Source organism: Scyliorhinus torazame, chromosome X (assembly GCF_047496885.1).
Source record: "Scyliorhinus torazame isolate Kashiwa2021f chromosome X, sScyTor2.1, whole genome shotgun sequence".
In the NCBI taxonomy this organism is placed as follows: Eukaryota; Metazoa; Chordata; class Chondrichthyes; order Carcharhiniformes; family Scyliorhinidae; genus Scyliorhinus; species Scyliorhinus torazame.
Window position 1 is genome coordinate 19,410,853 of NC_092738.1, and position 18,351 is coordinate 19,429,203.

At 46.7% G+C, this 18,351-nt stretch overlaps 1 protein-coding gene across 4 annotated transcripts in view; it reads right to left on the reverse strand.

Annotated features, from left to right (window-relative positions):
• The window catches only part of asic1b (acid-sensing (proton-gated) ion channel 1b), a 1,118,762-nt gene that overhangs the window by 384,307 nt on the left and 716,104 nt on the right, over nt 1-18,351 (reverse strand). The window contains exon 1 of one of the 4 annotated variants that reach the window (XM_072494109.1): nt 1,019-1,889. The exons of the other annotated variants lie outside the window; for them this stretch is intronic. Within the exon in view, the coding sequence (XP_072350210.1) occupies nt 1,019-1,618 (600 nt within the window). The 5' untranslated portion in view covers nt 1,619-1,889. Of the gene's footprint in view, nt 1-1,018; nt 1,890-18,351 lie in introns of those variants that run through there. 4 annotated transcript variants of the gene reach the window in all.

Sequence of the window (18,351 nt, forward strand, 5' to 3'; positions counted from 1 at the left end):
TTGCACAAAAGGTCTGGAAGGGGTTCCCCAGATTGCCGGGATACACCCTGCTGGAGCGACTGTTGCTTCCGGATGTGGAAGGGGAGGGAAGAATTGGGGATATATATAAGTGGCTGGGGGAGCAGGGAGGCGAGGGGGTGGTGAAGATCAAGGAGAAATGTGAAGCGGAGTTGGGAATGGAGATCAATTGGGGAGTATGGAGTGAGGCAATGCGAAGGGTAAACGGGACCTCCTCTTGTACAAGGATGAACCTGATACAGTTTAAGGTGGTGCACAGGGTGCATATGACTTGGGTGAGAATGAGTGGGTTCTTTCAGGGGGTAGCAGATGAGTGTGAGAGGTGTGGGCGGGGGCCAGCGAATCATGTGCACATGTTTTGGGGTTGTGAAAAATTGGGAAGATTCTGGGCGGGAGTGTTCCTGGTCTTAGCCAGGATAGTGGAGGAGGGAGTGGACCCGGACCCTTTGGTGGCGATATTTGGGGTTTCAGAGAAGCTGGAGCTCATGGAGAGGAGGAAGGCCGATGTCTTGGCCTTCGCCTCTCTGATTGCACGGCGATGAATTTTGCTGGAGTGGCGGTCGGCATCGCCACCGGGGGCAGCAGCATGGTTGGGTGACCTGTGTGACTTCCTGCGGTTAGAGAAGATAAAGTATGAGTTAAGGGGCTCAGCAGAGGAGTTTGAGAAAAGGTGGGGGATGTTTGTGACCGTGTTTGAGGAGCTGTTCATCGCAGGGGGGGTGGGTGATTGGGGGGGGGGGGGAAGGAGAAAAATCTGTACAAACTGTGTCGTTGATTGTTGGGGAGAATGTTTCCCGGGGTGTTTATTTGCTGTAACCTACTTTGATACAAGCTGAATAAAATACATTAAAAAAAAAAGATGAGTGCAGAATATCCACCCATGGAGACGAAATAGAAAGCGTGTTTGATGTAATAAAATAAGGGTATGGCTATCACCAGAGTTTAGGAGTCTTGTGGTGGCAGGACTCACTGGATCCTTTGTCGAGTAAACTTGACTTACCACACTGAAGTTTTCAGGGCCGCATTCGTCCATACGGTATCGGCATTCCTTCAGCATGTCCTCCAGCTGATGTCCAGTCCTGTTGAAAAATTCGTACATGCTGAAGGATGAGCCATCACTCCTGACCGACGGGGCCAACTGGAATCCCGGATCCATGCCCTCGGTGTACCCCATTAGTATGCCAGCAAAGGCCAAGTCTGCGTAAGTGATCTTGGAGCGCCTGAATCTGTTGAAGTTGCAGAGGGTCACGGCCGGGAAGAACAGGAAGGGACTGTCCATCTCATCGAGAGCCGTGATGTGGTGGTACTCCAGGTAATACATCACCCGGTCCATCACCTGGTACAGAAAGATAGCAAGGGAGGAGAGGAACGCACAGCCCCACAAGACTTGGCGGAAGCCACAGCCGCTTTCGACAAAGATATGGCTCATCCCATGTAGGTTGGAGCTCCCGGCAAACGTGGCGAGGCTGATCACATTCGACTGGCCTTCCTCGTCATCTCCCTCTTCAGAAAACTGATCAAAACTCCCCTCCCTTCTCTTCTCCTCTCCTTTCTCATCCTCGGCCGCAAAAGAAATAGTGCAAAATATCTGGACTGGCATTCTGAATCAACACAGGGAAGGCAAGCTGTTTTCTTTTTTAAATTCCAAAGATTACGAGTGTCAAATTGCCTTGACAAATATTTTTTTTCTTCTCAAAAGTACAGTTGTGAAATATCTTGGCGTCACATAGTTAAACCAATAAGACACATGTCAATAAGTTAAGGAGAAAAAATAAAGATCATTACATACTGCAGGAAGTTAAGAAGACATTGGATAATATCTCAAGCTGTCTCTGTTGCAGAATGGGTCACAGTTAGCTTGACTGAAGAAGTGCTGTCTGCACACGCTGCTACAGAGTGCTGGAGCCAGGATGATGAGCAGTCCCGGCCTGCTTAATAATTTATAAGGAGCCCGTCCCAACTGACTGTGGGGAGGGGTTTTGTCAGTGGACTTGGCACCGCTGCCTCATCACTGAGTCCTGATCCACCATTCAATTTGCAGCCCAGGCTCGGAGAGAACTCTCATGATGACCTGAACCTCTGACGCACACTCTCTTCCGAAGCAAGCTCTCCGAGGCATCTCTTTCCTTCCAGCTATTGCCAGTGAAAAGCAGCAGAGAAGGAAGTGTGAAGCGAAGAAGAGAGAGAGAGTGAGAAAAAAACGAGTCTCTCATCCTCGTTCCCACTCTTCCCTCCCTCGCTCAAAATAGCCTCAGCGAAAGAGTTCAATCTTCTTAATGAGTCAAAATTTGAAAGGTGATGTATCAGCCTCTCACTGCAATTGAGATTTATTGTCCTGTGATCGCTAGCTGTTGACTAATTTGATGGTCTTTTCACTGGTGGGCAGGGGGGGGGGGGGGGGCGCTTGAGTAATGAGCATCCAAGTGCCAAGATCAAGGATATTAAAGAAACTTTATTGAAAGCAGCATCTCGCAGAGTGTTAGCAACAATTGAAGCCTGCGCTTGATTTATAGCTTGCTGTCAGCATCAATTACAAACTAGCACTCGCCAGGGGAGCTCAGGATTACAATCCAAAACTGCTCTCAAAGTTCGGCACGGGCTGCGTTTGACAGCTCCGGGTTCCAACAGTATTAAAATGGCAGTGCATGGAAGTTGGTAACATACACTGCCAGCTTTTAGTGCAAATGCATTTTTTTTCTCCCCATTGGTCACACAGCCCCATCATCTTTTAAAAAAAATAAATTTAGAGTACCCAATTCTTTTTTTTTCCAATTAAGGGGCAATTTAGCATAGCCAATCCATCCACCCTGCACATCTTTGGGTTGTGGGGGTGAGGCCCACGCAGACACGGGGAGAATGTGCAAACTCCACACGGACAGTGACCCGTGGCCGGGATTGAACCCAGGCCCTCGGCGCCGTGAACCCCGTCATCTTTTAACCCTGAACAGGACAATACTCCAAATGTCCTGTCATCAGAGAAACCAAAATTGCCCCAGCGCGTGGCAGATCGCGCATTGGACTTATCCGCCCTTTCAGAACTCTTTGAACCGGCGTGAAAGCAAGTCATCCTCGATCCTGAGGGGCTGCCTCAGAAGAAGACCCCTTTGCAGACTTCTCAAAAGAATGAAGACATTGCCATTCTGCAATGGACCTCAAGGGGTTAACCCTCTCAGCACAGAATGTTTCACTGTGAGTGTGTTTGCGAGCACTCTCCAAACACACATTGCTCTGTGGAATTTTAATCCCTCTGTGGACAACCTAGGCGAGTGACCGCAGGAGTGTCCCTCTTTCATCTCAATGGGCCACAAGATTGAAATCAGGATTGTTCACTAACCGTGACCCCATGAATAAGATTAAATACATTTAATACACGCCGAATATTTCATAACGAGTTATAGAAAATGCTTCATCGTTTATATATTAATAGAACTCTCATTAACTTCAAATGCTGAAAACAATAGAAATTTTTCCACTTTGAACACGCCTCTCACACTCAATGTTGTGAGCAATCAGCACACACCTCACTTCACTTGTCCTCACTTTAAGTGTGAATCACTTCAGTCACACCGGGAGGGAAAAAACGACACGGGCGGAAATCAGCGGAATGTGGCGACCCTGCGCGTGGGCAACGGTCAAGAAAATGTCTCGTGGGCCCCACTCAGAGCCCAGGTGGGCCGCATGTGGCCCCCGGGGCCATTCCCCTTCCACTAGGGTTACCTACTCTGGTCAGATACATTCCTGGATATTCAACCACATGAACTGCGCCCTCCAACTGCCCCGCCTGGTCAAAAAGCCCTATTTCCCCTCACTTCAGTACTTTTTTTTTGTAATCGACATTTTTCTCTCAAATGCCCCAATAGTTTTTCTCCTGGGTTCTTCCAGGAAGTTAATCGTTCATTCCTGGGGCTCGAGGGGAATGCTGGAGAGTTTTGCACTGATTGACAGGCCCATTTTGATCCGTCCACTGTTCTGGCAGGCTGATTGCCAGATTCATGCTATCGAAGAATTTATGCTGATAGTGCAAAATTGGACTATGAGGGGCTACACTTGGTTCCAACAATACACAAAAGTACCATTAAATACATTGCAATCACCTTTCGATGAATGCTTTGTTTTCACAGCACAGAAGCAGGCCGTGTTTACGCTTTGCACAAACCCTCCTCCCATTCTACTTCATCTAACCCAATCAATGTAACCTTCAACAAGGCCAAAATACCATGGATGCTGGAAATCTGAAATATAGACAGAAAATGCCATAAATACTCAGCAGATAGCCAGCACCGCTGGAGGGAGAAACAGAGTTAATTGCGCAAACAGAAAGTGAGCACTCCGATCCCGGCTTTTCCCGGCCCTGCCCCACTTGCGTGACAGGGTGATGGGCCACGCCTCCAGATTTATTTTGCCCGGAGTGCTGGAGGGGAGGCGGTGGCGGATCAGTATTCTCCCTGGACCAGTAATCCAGAGACCCAGGGTAATGTTCTGCGGTCCCAGGTTCGAATCCCACCATGGCCGCTGGTGACATTTGAATTGAATAGAAATTTGGAATTAAAAGTCTAACGATGACCACAAAACCATCATCGATTGTCGTAAAAAACCTTCTGGTTCACTGCTGTCGTTTATTGAGGGAAATCTGCCGTCCTTACCTGGTCTGGCCTACATGTGACTCCAGACCCACAGCAATGTGGTTGGCTCATAAAATGGCCCCTGAAATGACAATTGTTGAAGGGCAATTAGGAAGGGGCAACAAATGTTGCCATAACCAGCGACACCCACATCCCATGAAAGAAAAATAATTCTGGGACGAAAACCCAGACGTGGTTAGCCTCAGCACACCTCTGGACAATTACAATTACCGCTTATTTACCCATAACAACAACAACTTATTTCTATCTCACATTTCATGGAATAAAACATCCCAAAATGCTTCACAGGAACATTATAATACAAAGTATGACACCGATCCACAAAAGGAGATGATCAGATGACCAAAGGTTTAGTTAAAGAGATCAGTTTAAAGGAGTTTCTTAAAGGAGAGAGAGAGAGACATTTATGGAGAGAATTCTAGAGCTTTTAATAATAATATTCATTAGTTTCGCAACTAGGCTTACACTAACACTGCAATGAAGTTACTGTGAAAAGCCTCTAGTCGCCACATTCCGGCGCCTGTTCGGGTCACAGAGGGAGAATTCAGAATGTCCAACTTACCTAATAGCATGTCTTTCAGGACTTATGGGAGGAAACCGGAGCACCCGGAGGAAACCCACGCAGACATGGGGAGAACGTGCAGACTCCGCACCGACTGTGACCCAAGGTGGGAATCGAACCCGGGACCCTGGAGCTGTGAAGCAACAGTGCTACCCACTGTGCTACCATGCCGCCCACCATGCTGCTTGGGGTCGAGGCAATTGACGGCACGATTAAAATTAGGTATGTTTAAGAGGCCGGAATTAGAGGAGTGGAGATATCTTGGAATTTCATTTCCATAAACTGTGGACAAATTGTACCATAGTGGTTAGCACCGTTGCTTCACAGCTCCAGGGTCCCAAGTTCGATTCCCGACTTGGGTCACTCTCTGTGCGGAGCCTGCACGTTCTCCCCGTGTCTGCATGGGTTTCCCCCGGGTGCTCCGGTTTCCTCCCACAGTCCAAAAATGTGCAGGTTAGGTGGATTGGCCATGCTAAATTGTCCCTTAGTGTCCAAAAAGGTTAGGTGTGGTTGCAGGGATAGGGTGGAGATGTGGGCTTAAGTGGGGTGCTCTTTCCAAGGGCCGTTGCAGACTCAATGGGCCGAATGGCCTCCTTCTGTACTGTAAATTCTATAATAAATGATCAGGATAAAAGTCAGCTCCAGTCTGATGTTCCAGGGTTCTGGACACTCCCGTATATAAAAAACCACAACGAGGTGAAGATCACTAGAGAAAGACAAATGATGTGACTTTTGGCATTTTAGGTGTGCGGAGGGAAAAGGAGGTAAATTGCTGCCTCGGTCTAGGGTGAAGTTCCTTCTGTGACAAGAATATCTGCTGACTCTTACAGGGCAAGCAGATCTGGACTGGTAACTCTGGCAGGATATCAGGGTATCTGATTTCTTGCTCGATCGGTTGTTTTAGGGTAACCTGATACAGATATTGTCAGCAGACCAATATGATGAATCATGGAAATCAAAGTAAAAAGGAACTGTGCAATAAGCGCTGTACGGAAATTATCGCAGAACACTGATGCAAATGAGACACTGTTTCGTCGTAATTCCAGGCGATCTCTCACGGTCTTGCTGACTGGTTGTGAGGGGCAATGGAATGGGGGTTTCTGGATGTTTTATATGTTGGGGGCTCCAAGCAGAGATCAGACAACCCACTGCATGGGGTCCAGTGGGCCTGATGTGGAGCCCTCCCAATTTTCTGATTATTGAAAGGAATAACGGGGAAATTTTAAAGGCTAATTTCTGGAAGGGTTTTTGCCCTTTCTAGCTTCATCTGCCTCCTTATCCAGCGTGGCTTTGGGACTCAGCGGTAATGGCTCTGAGGGTCCTCTAATGGAGGGAGACAACCTTGTTTTCAGCTCCTCTCCCTCTAATCGGGCCCCATAGACCTGTCTGACGTAGCCCTCGCTCTCTGCTAAGGCCTATCAAGAGGTAATGATGGAGGAGATTGGACATGTTCTGTGGAAAGGACAGGTCTGATGAAGTAAATGGTCTCCTCTGGATCCATGCTTTCTCATTTGTCAGCACCAAACTTTTTTTTGTTTAAGATAAACCAGGTATTGCGCAAACAGGAATAGGATGGACAGAGTTCGACAACCAGAACCATTCCATAATTTACACAGGGCAGCACTCAACGGCGAAAGCTGCTACGAGTCTCGTGGTGTTCCTGCAAACAGGTTGTGTCCATTGAGTATATGCAGGGGAGGCCAGTTGTTTCATAGAAAAAGAAAGGAGATTTACCAGGATGTTGCCTGGTATGGAGGGAAAATCTTATGAGGAAAGGCTGATGGACTTGAGGTTGTTTTCGTTGGAGAGAAGAAGGTTAAGAGGAGACTTAATAGAGGCATACAAAATGATCAGGGGGTTAGATAGGGTGGACAGTGAGAGCCTTCTCCCGCGGATGGAAATGGCTGGCACGAGGGGACATAACTTTAAACTGAGGGGTAATAGATATAGGACAGAGGTCAGAGATAGGTTCTTTACGCAAAGAGTAGTGAGGCCGTGGAATGCCCTACCTGCTACAGTAGTGAACTCGCCAACATTGAGGGCATTTAAAAGTTTATTGGATAAACATATGGATGATAATGGCATAGTGTAGGTTAGATGGCTTTTGTTTCGGTGCAACATCGTGGGCCGAAGGGCCTGTACTGCGCTGTATTGTTCTATGTTCTATGTTCTATGTTCTAAAGGGGGATGTTGTAATATGCCTTCAAGGGATAGCAGCATGACACCATTAGAAAGGGAATAATAATAATGATCTTTATTATTAATAATCTTTATTAGTGTCACAAGTAGGCTTACATTAACACTGCAATGAAGTTACTGTGAAAAGCCCCTAGTCGCCACATTCCGGCGCCTGTTCGGGTACGCAGAGGGAGAATTCAGAATGTCCAATTCACCTAACAAGCACGTCTTTCAGGACTTGTATCCTGTGATCCAATTTAGTTTCACTTTTAATTAGAACAGAGCACAAACACACAGCTCTGATGTGTTCAAGATTTATACGTATGTATAACTGTTCATAGAATCCCTACAGTGCAGAAGGAGGCCATTCGGCCCATCAAATCTGCACCAACCCTCTGAAAGAACACCTTACCCAGGCCCACTCCACCACACCATCCCGTTATCTCAGCTAATCGTTGGACACTGAGGGGCAATTTATCATGACCAATCCACCTAACCTGCACATCTTTGACACTAAGGGGCAATTTAGCATGCTGAATCCACCTAATCTGCACATCTTTGACACTAAGGGGCAATTTAGCATGGTCAATCCACCTAACCTGCACATCTTTGGACACTAAGGGGCAATTTAGCATGGTCAATCCACCTAACCTGCACATCTTTGGACACTAAGGGACAATTTAGCATGGTCAATCCACCTAACCTGCACATCTTTGGACACTAAGGGACAATTTAGCATGGTCAATCCACCTAACCTGTACATCTTTGGACACTAAGGGACAATTTAGCATGGTCAATCCACCTAACCTGCACATCTTTGGACACTAAGGGACAATTTAGCATGGTCAATCACCTAACCTGCACATCAATGGACACTAAGGGCAATTGATCATGGCCAATCCACCTAACCTGCACATCTTTGGACTGTGGGAGGAAACCGGAGCACCCAGAGGAAACCCACGCAGACACGGGGAGAAAGTGCAAACTCCACACAGACAGTCACCCAAGGCCGGAATTGAACCCGGGTCCATGGCGCTGTGAGGCAGTAGTGCCAACCACTGTGTCTCACTTGTCGAGTCTTAATAAATTAACTCACGTATTTGCCCAATCCCTCATAAGCAATTGGTGCTTATATCATTAATCCTTATAGAGGCCCATTGGATGGCAGGCAATGGTCAAACAACTCTTTTATCCCGTTTGTAAGATTTTAATACCTCACAATCGTTCAAGGGAATTAAAAAAAACTGTTTTAATAACCCGATGATTTTTCTCTTGTGTTTGCTCATAGCAGTGTCCTGGAGATTCATCTTAAATTCCCAGGAACCTCAGGACAATCCTGGATGGTTCACAACCCTAAGTGTGGAAAGGACACCCTATTTACATATGATATCTGGCTTATTCTAAACAACAATTCGTTTGGTGCAGACAAATGAGAAAGCATGGATCATTGGAAGAGGGAAAGTATCTTCAAAAAGAAAGGGGGATGCTGCAGAGGACATAAGAACATAATAACTAGGAGCAGGAGTAGGCCATCTGTCCCCTCGAGTCTGCTCCGCCAGTCAATATGGCTGATCTTTTTGTGGACTCGGCTCCACTTACCCGCCCGCTCACCATAACCCTTAATTCCTTTACTGTTCAAAAATCTATCTATCTTTGCCTTAAAAACATTCAACGAGGTCGCCTCAACTGCTTCACTGGGCAGGGAATTCGACAGATTCACAACCCTTTAGCTGAAGAAGCTCCTCCTCAACTCAGTCCTAAATCTGCTCCCCCTTATTTTGAGGCTATGACCCTTCGTTCTAGTTTCACCCGCCAGTGGAAACAACCTCCCTGCTTCTATCTTATCGATACTCTTCATAATTTTATATGCTTCTATAAGATCCCCCCTCATTCTTCCAAATTCCAATGAGTACAGTCCCAGTTTACTCAGTCTCCCCTCATAAGCCAATCCTCTCAACTCCGGAATCAACCTCGTGAATCTCCTCTGCACCCCCTCCAGTGCCAGTACATCCTTTCTCAAGTAAGGAGACCAAAACGGTCCACAATACTCCAGGTGTGGCCTCACCAGCACCCTATACAGCACATAACCTCCCTGTTTTTAAACTCCATCCGTCTAGCAATGAAGGACAACATTCCATTTGCCTTCTTAATCACCTGTTGCAACCTGCAAACCAACCTTTTGCAACTCATGCAGAGGAGACCATTTAGTTCATCAGGCCTCTGCTTTCCACAGAACATGTCCAGAACTGATGGATCAATGAATCTCTAAAGCACAGATCTTGTATTGGTAACTTGTTTCTTTCACTGTTCAGTGATCGGTGGGATTGTCATTCTTAGAGGGTTGTCCTAGATACAATAGGACTATACAGTAGTTAAGGAGCATCTATCACGTATCCTGATCTGGCTTACGAATAAATTGCGGCCTGTTATCCGTCATGATCTCTTTCGGCACACCAAACGAACTGGAACTAGGAGACCGTGCGGAACAGTTGTGCTTTACATATTGTACAATTTCCGAATATTGGGGTACTTGATAAAGCAATCAACAATTACAATGAAGCCAAAACCTTGGACATGAAAGAGCTCTGATGCAATTTTGGGCCCAGGATGTGCAGGATCTTCACATGGAGTCAGTGGTTCTTTGTGTTGACATGGTGTTATAACCTGCCTACTTACCATTGGCTGGGGACTAATGACAATCCCACAATCCTGTGGGAGTATGAGCTTTCCCAATGAGGGGGCGGAGAAACCATTAGTAAACTCCTAGTATAAATAAAGCTGGCCAGTTTAGGAACCAGCAGGAAGGAGTGTGCAGCAAGGGAAGTTGCTGCTGCTGTTATATATATATATATGTTATTGTAAATAAATGTTATTACTTTGTATCCTTAAAACTCGTGCTGGATTCTTCGTGGCCCTCACAAAACTGGCGACGAAGGTTAAAGTGAATAGCTGTCTACACTGCTGAAGCCACCTCCCTGGACTTTTGTTGGATACAGGTTGGAAGTTGTTTTCTATTATACCATGCCTCTGTACGGACGTTTGGGTGTTTTTGATGCTGCGCTGGAAAGCTGGAACCAGTACACACAACGGATGCATTACTATTTCCGGGCAAACAATATCACCGAAAATGAGCGCCAGGTGGTCATATTGCTCACCGCCTGCGGCCCGCATACGTTTGGGGTGATTAGGAGCCTTACGTACCCAGCTGCGCCGGACACCAAAACGTTTGATGAAGTTGTGCATATAGTGGGGCAACATTTTAACCCAACCCCGTCCACGATAGTCCAGCGTTACCGGTTTAATACCGCTGAGAGGACCCCTGGAGAATCCCTTGCCAATTTTCTATCCAGGCTACACAGGATTGCGGAGTACTGTGACTATCGTGTGACCAAAATGAAAATGTTGGCCCGGAGTTATGTCTGGTGGCCAGGCCTCGGCACCGACATTGAGAAGGTGGCCCAAAACTGCTCCATTTGCCAGGAGCATCAGAAGCTTCCGCCGGCCGCGCCCCTACATCACTGGGAATGGCCAGGGCGGCCTTGGGCACGCTTGCATGCAGATTTCGCAGGCCCTTTTCAAGGATCCATGTTCCTTCTATTAATTGACGCCCAGTCTAAATGGCTAGAGGTGCATAAGATGCAGGGGACAACGTCCTGCGCAACAATTGAAAAGATGCGTTTGTCGTTTGGTACGCATGGCCTCCCCGAGGTGCTGGTCACGGATAATGGCACTCCATTCACGAGTGAGGAGTTTGCGAGGTTCACGAAGATGAACGGCATACGCCATATCCGCACTGCCCCTTACCACCTGGCTTCAAATGGGTTGGCAGAGCGCGCAGTGCAGACATTCAAAAGAGGCCTAAAGAAGCAGTCTTACGGATCAATGGACACAAGACTGGCTCGCTTTTTGTTTACGTATAGGACCACCCCCCCATGCGGTGACTGGGGTAGCTCCCGCAGAACTCCTAATGGGCCGGAGACTTCGCACCCGCCTTAGTATGGTTTTCCCGGACATTGGCGCAAAAGTACGCCGCACACAAGAACGGCAGGGATAGGGATTTTCTCGGCATCGGCCGATTCGGCAGTTGGCGCCCGGTGACCCAGTGAGCGTTCGAAATTTTGCTGGTGGTGCCCAGTGGATTCCTGGTGTAATCTTTCACCAAACGGGCCCTATATCTTACCAGGTGCAAGCCCAGGGTCGTCTCCAGCGCAAACATGTAGACCACGTTCGGTCCAGAAGACATTTCTACAGCCACAGAGACCAGAGACAAAGGAAGGTAGTCCTCACAATCTTCCACTGGTGCCTCACTCGAAGCCTGCGCAGCTCGTTACAGAACCGAATGGAGATAGAGACGCTGACATGAAGGAGGCAGTAGTCCCACAGTTTGTGTAATGTGGAATCTTTCAACGTTTCGTCTCGTTAGCGACTGGAATTTGCAAAATGTACCAGGTCATTTTGGAGAACACATCCAAGTTCAGTCAACTTGTAGCTCTCAGGATATGTCTTCTGTTTTCACTGGGTTAGGCAATCTGCTAAGTATGATCATTACGTTAGCTGACTTGTACCTAATCTCATAGTCGTAACATTGAATCTTGATCAATCTTGGCAATGCACTGGTCAATGGCTTTGCGTCAAATCATCTCCAATGGCTTGTGGTCAGTCTCTACTAAAAATCTTTTGCCAAATAGATTGATATGAACACGAAATGATGTCAAACACTGAAACTAATGTTTCCAGCTTGACGTTGGAGCAGTTGGATTGCATTATAGACAGAGATTTTGTAGCAAATGTTACAAGTCGGTTTGCCTTTTTGCAGTATGCATGCTCCCAGACCTTTCTCTGTCTCCGTTGGGTGGTAAAGTTACAATGTCAGTGCTTCTTATAATGATTGTTTCACTGCTTCAAAGAGGCATTGGTAATCTTCATGGCACAGGAAAGGCACATCCTTCCTCAACAATTCCCATTGTGATGAAGATTTTTGAGCGAAAGAGGGAATGTATGGAAACAAGACGTTAACGAGATCTAGACATCATCAGAGACTGTCCTTATTTTGCGGAGTTCGGATGACTTTAATATCCTCTATTTTACTTGGATCAGTATATATATGCCAGCGCTTAAATAAAAAATTAATATGCTGTACTTTGATTCACATTTCTGACTGTTGAACACCAATCCTTCATTGCATCAATGAGTGCAGATTATGGTCATGTTCTTACTTTGTTCCCTCCGTAACTCATTTGCAATATGCTTACTTTCTGATAAAGTGCATGAAATATCTTTGGCTAACAGGGTTAAGGAAAATCCCAAAGCCTTTTATTCGTATATAAGGAGCAAGAGGGTAACTAGAGAAAGGATTGGCCCACTCAAAGACAAAAGAGGGAATATGTGCGTGGAGTCAGAGGAAATGGGTGAGATTCTTACTGAGTACTTTGCATCGGCATTCACCAAGGAGAGGGACATGACGGATGTTGAGGCTAAGGATGGATGTTTAAATACTCTAGGTCAAGTCAGCATAAGGAAGGGGGAAGTTTTGGGTATCATAAAAGGCATTAAGGTGGACAAGTCCCCAGGTCCGGATGGGATCTATCCCAGGTTACTGAGGGAAGCGAGGGGCAAAATAGCTGGGGCCTTAACAGATATCTTTGCAGCATCCTTGAGCACGGGTGAGGTCCCGGAGGACTGGAGAATTGCTAATGTTGTCCCTTTGTTTAAGAAGGGTAGCAGGGATAATCCAGGGAATTATAGACCTGTGAGCTTGACGTCAGTGGTAGGCAAACTGTTGGAGAAGATACTGAGGGATAGGATCTATTCACATTTGGAAGAAAATAGACTTATCAGTGATAGGCACCATGGTTTTGTGCAGGGAAGGTCATGTCTTACAAACCTTATAGAATTCTTTGAGGAAGTGACAAAATTAATTGATGAGGGAAGGGCTGTAGATGTCATATACATGGACTTCAGTAAGGCGTTTGATAAAGTTTCCCATGGCAAAAGTGAAGTCGTATGGGGTTCAGGGTGTACTAGCTAGATGGATAAAGAACTGACTGGGCACCAGGAGACAGAGAGTAGTGGTGGATGGGAGTGTCTCAAAATGGAGAAAGGTGACTAGTGGTGTTCCACAGGGATCCGTGCTCGGACCACTGTTGTTTGTGATACACATAAATGATCTGGACGAAGGTATAGGTGGTCTGATTAGCAAGTTTGCAGATGATACTAAGATTGGTGGAGTTGCAGATAGCGAGGGGGACTGTCAGAGAATACAGCAAAATATAGATAGATTGGAGAGTTGGGCAGAGAAATGGCAGATGGAGTTCAATCCAAGCAAATGCGAGGTGATGCATTTTGGAAGATCCAATTCAAGAGCAGACTATACGGTCAATGGAAGAGTCATAGAATCATAGAATCATCGAATTTACAGTGCAGAAGGAGGCCATTCGGCCCATCGAGTCTGCACCGGCTCTTGGAACGAGCACCCTATCCAAGGTCAACACCGCCACCCTATCCCCATAACCCAGTAACCCCACCCAACACTAAGGGCAATTTTGGACACTAAGGGCAATTTATCATGGCCAATCCACCTAACCTGCACATCCTTGGACTGTGGGAGGAAACCGGAGCACCCGGAGGAAACCCACGCAGACACGGGGAGGACATGCAGACACCGCACAGACAGTGACCCAAGCCGGGAATCGAACCTGGGACCCTGGAGCTGTGAAGCAATTGTGCTATCCACAAGGCTACCGTGCTGCCCCTGGGGAAAATTGATGTACAGAGAGATCTGGGAGTTCAGATCCATTGCACCCTGAAGGTGGCAACGCAGGTCGATAGAGTGGTCCAGAAGGCATGCTTGCGTTCATCGGACGGGGTATTGAGTACAAGAGTCGGCAGGTCATGTTACAGTTGTATAGGACTTTGGTTAGGCCGCATTTGGAATACTGCATGCAGTTCTGGTCGCCACATTACCAGAAGGATGTGGATGCTTTAGAGAGGGTGCAGAGGAGGTTCACCAGGATGTTGCCTGGTATGGAGGGTGCTAGCTATGAAGAAAGGTTGAGTAGATTAGGATTGTTTTCGTTGGAAAGACGGAGGTTGAGGGGGTCCTGATTGAGGTCTACAAAATTATGAGAGGTATGGACAGGGTGGATAGCAACAAGCTTTTTCCAAGAGTGGGGGTGTCAATTACAAGGGGTCACGATTTCAAGGTGAGAGGGGGAAAGTTTAAGGGAGATGTGCGTGGAAAGTTTTTTACACAGAGGGTGGTGGGTGCCTGGAACGCTTTGCCAGCGGAGGTGGTAGAGGCGGGCACGATAGCATCATTTAAGATGCATCTAGACAGATATATGAACGGGCGAGGAACAGAGGGAAGTAGATCCTTGGAAAATAGGTGACAGGTTTAGATAAAGGATCTGGATCGGCACAGGCTGGGAGGGCCGAAGGGCCTGTTCCTGTGCTGTAATTTTCTTTGTTCTTTGTTCTAATGCAGTCACGTGAGCTTGAAAGAGATCATGGCCAGCAGCCCAAAAGGAAGCAGTATCGTCTGAATGGGGTGTGGCATGTAGTATGGAGTAAGCTCTTGGGACCTTTGCACAAGATATATTGACCAGTAACCATGCGTACCATCTAGCATTGAGAAGAAATTTGCGCCTGCAAAACTCGGACTGAATTCTTCTAATGTGGGTATTTTGTGAAGATGACATTTCAGAGCTTCATTTGGATGTCATGGATTGGGGCACAGCTTCAAGGATCCATCCTTCTTTATGACACATGTAATTGAGCTGTACCAGCCTGTGTGCTCTTGTACCCTTCTGATCATTCCATGTTTCTCAATTCTGCCTAGTTTTGCTTTCAATTTGTCTTGTATGTGGATGCTGCACTTGCGTGGTGGATCAATTAACAGACTTGCATTCTCCTGGAAGCGTAATGTTGCAGCTCCCTTGAAACTCCCAATTTTGTCAAAACATTCTGGATATTCTGATGTTAGGCCATGAACTGAGGTGAGAGGAGTAGTTTATGAGGTTGATCTGCCTTGTGATGTCGGACTGATTCCATGTGTTGTTACTCACGTGAAGTCACGGCATGCTGGTAGATCTGCAATTGCTGGGCCTTTGGTTTCCATGATGTAAGACTGAGGTAGTATGGGTTGAAGTCAGAAATAGGAAAGGAGCAGTCACCTTGTTAGGAGTTTTCTATAGGCCCCCCAATAGTAGCAGAGATGTGGAGGAACAGATTGGGAAACAGATTTTGGAAAGGTGCAGAAGTCATAGGGTAGTAGTCATGGGCGACTTTAACTTCCCAAATATTGAGTGGAAACTCTTTAGATCAAATAGTTTGGATGGGGTGGTGTTTGTGCAGTGTGTCCAGGAAGCTTTTCTAACGCAGTATGTAGATTGTCCGACCAGAGGAGGGGCAATATTGGATTTAGTACTGGGTAATGAGCCAGGGCAAGTGATAGATTTGTTAGTGGGGGAGCATTTTGGAGATAGTGACCACAATTCTGTGACTTTCACTTTAGTAATGGAGAGGGATAGGTACGTGCAACAGGGCAAGGTTTACAATTGGGGGAAGGGTAAATACGATGTTGTCAGACAAGAATTGAAGTGCATAAGTTGGGAACATAGGCTGGCAGGGAAGGACACAAATGAAATGTGGAACTTGTTCAAGGAACAGGTGCTACGTGTCCTTGATATGTATGTCCCTGTCAGGCAGGGAAGAGATGGTCGAGTGAGGGAACCATGGTTGACAAGAGAGGTTGAATGTCTTGTTAAGAGGAAAAAGGTGACTTATGTAAGGCTGAGGAAACAAGGTTCAGACAGGGCATTGGAGGGATACAAGATAGCCAGGAGGGAACTGAAGAAAGGGATTAGGAGAGCTAAGAGAGGGCATGAACAATCTTTGGCGGGTAGGATCAAGGAAAACCCCAAGGCCTTTTACACATATGTGAGAAATATGAGAATGACTAGAGCGAGGGTAGGTCCGATCAAGGGCAGTAGCGGGAGATTGTGTATTGAGTCTGAAGAGATAGGAGAGGTCTTGAACGTGTACTTTTCTTCTGTATTTACAAATGAGAGGGGCGATATTGTTGGAGAGGACAGTGTGAAACAGATTGGTAAGCTCGAGGAAATACTTGTTAGGAAGGAAGATGTGTTGGGCATTTTGAAAAACTTGAGGATAGACAAGTCCCCCGGGCCTGACGGGATATATCCAAGGATTCTATGGGAAGCAAGAGATGAAATTGCAGAGCCGTTGGCAATGATCTTTTCGTCCTCACTGTCAACAGGGGTGGTACCAGGGGATTGGAGAGTGGCGAATGTCGTGCCCCTGTTCAAAAAAGGGACTAGGGATAACCCTGGGAATTACAGGCCAGTTAGTCTTACTTCGGTGGTAGGCAAAGTAATGGAAAGGGTACTGAAGGATAGGATTTCTGAGCATCTGGAAAGACACTGCTTGATTAGGGATAGTCAGCACGGATTTGTGAGGGGTAGGTCTTGCCTTACAAATCTTATTGAATTCTTTGAGGAGGTGACCAAGCATGTGGATGAAGGTAAAGCAGTGGATGTAGTGTACATGGATTTTAGTAAGGCATTTGATAAAGTTCCCCATGGTAGGCTTCTGCAGAAAGTAAGGAGGCATGGGATAGTGGGAAATTTGGCCAGTTGGATAACGAACTGGCTAACCGATAGAAGTCAGAGAGTGGTGGTGGATGGCAAATATTCAGCCTGGATCCCAGTTACCAGTGGCGTACCGCAGGGATCAGTTCTGGGTCCTCTGCTGTTTGTGATTTTCATTAATGACTTGGATGAGGGAGTTGAAGGGTGGGTCAGTAAATTTGCAGATGATACGAAGATTGGTGGAGTTGTGGATAGTAAGGAGGGCTGTTGTCGGCTGCAAAGAGACATAGATAGGATGCAGAGCTGGGCTGAGAAGTGGCAGATGGAGTTTAACCCTGAAAAGTGTGAGGTTGTCCATTTTGGAAGGACAAATATGAATGCGGAATACAGGGTTAACGGTAGAGTTCTTGGCAATGTGGAGGAGCAGAGAGATCTTGGGGTCTATGTTCATACATCTTTGAAAGTTGCCACTCAAGTGGATAGAGCTGTGAAGAAGGCCTATGGTGTGCTCGCGTTCATTAACAGAGGGATTGAATTTAAGAGCCGTGAGGTGATGATGCAGCTGTACAAAACTTTGGTAAGGCCACATTTGGAGTACTGTGTACAGTTCTGGTCGCCTCATTTTAGGAAGGATGTGGAAGCTTTGGAAAAGGTGCAAAGAAGATTTACCAGGATGTTGCCTATAATGGAGAGTAGGTCTTACGAGGAAAGGTTGAGGGTGCTAGGCCTTTTCTCATTAGAACGGAGAAGGATGAGGGGCGACTTGATAGAGGTTTATAAGATGATCAGGGGAATAGATAGAGTAGACAGTCAGAGACTTTTTCCCCGGGTGGAACAAACCATTACAAGGGGACATAAATTTAAGGTGAAAGGTGGAAGATATAGGAGGGATATCAGAGGTAGGTTCTTTACCCAGAGAGTAGTGGGGGCATGGAATGCACTGCCTGTGGAAGTAGTTGAGTCGGAAACATTAGGGACCTTCAAGCAGCTATTGGATAGGTACATGGATTACGGTTAAATGATATAGTGTAGATTTATTTGTTCTCAAGGGCAGCACGGTAGCATTGTGGATAGCACAATTGCTTCACAGCTCCAGGGTCCCAGGTTCGATTCCGGCTTGGGTCACTGACTGTGCGGAGTCTGCACGTCCTCCCCGTGTCTGCGTGGGTTTCCTCCGGGTGCTCCGGTTTCCTCCCACAATCCAAAGATGTGCAGGTTAGGTGAATTGGCCAATGATAAATTGCCCTTAATGTCCAAATTGCCCTTGGTGTTGGGTGAAGGTGTTGAGTTTGGGTAGGGTGCTCTTTCCAAGAGCCGGTGCAGACTCAAAGGGCCGAATGGC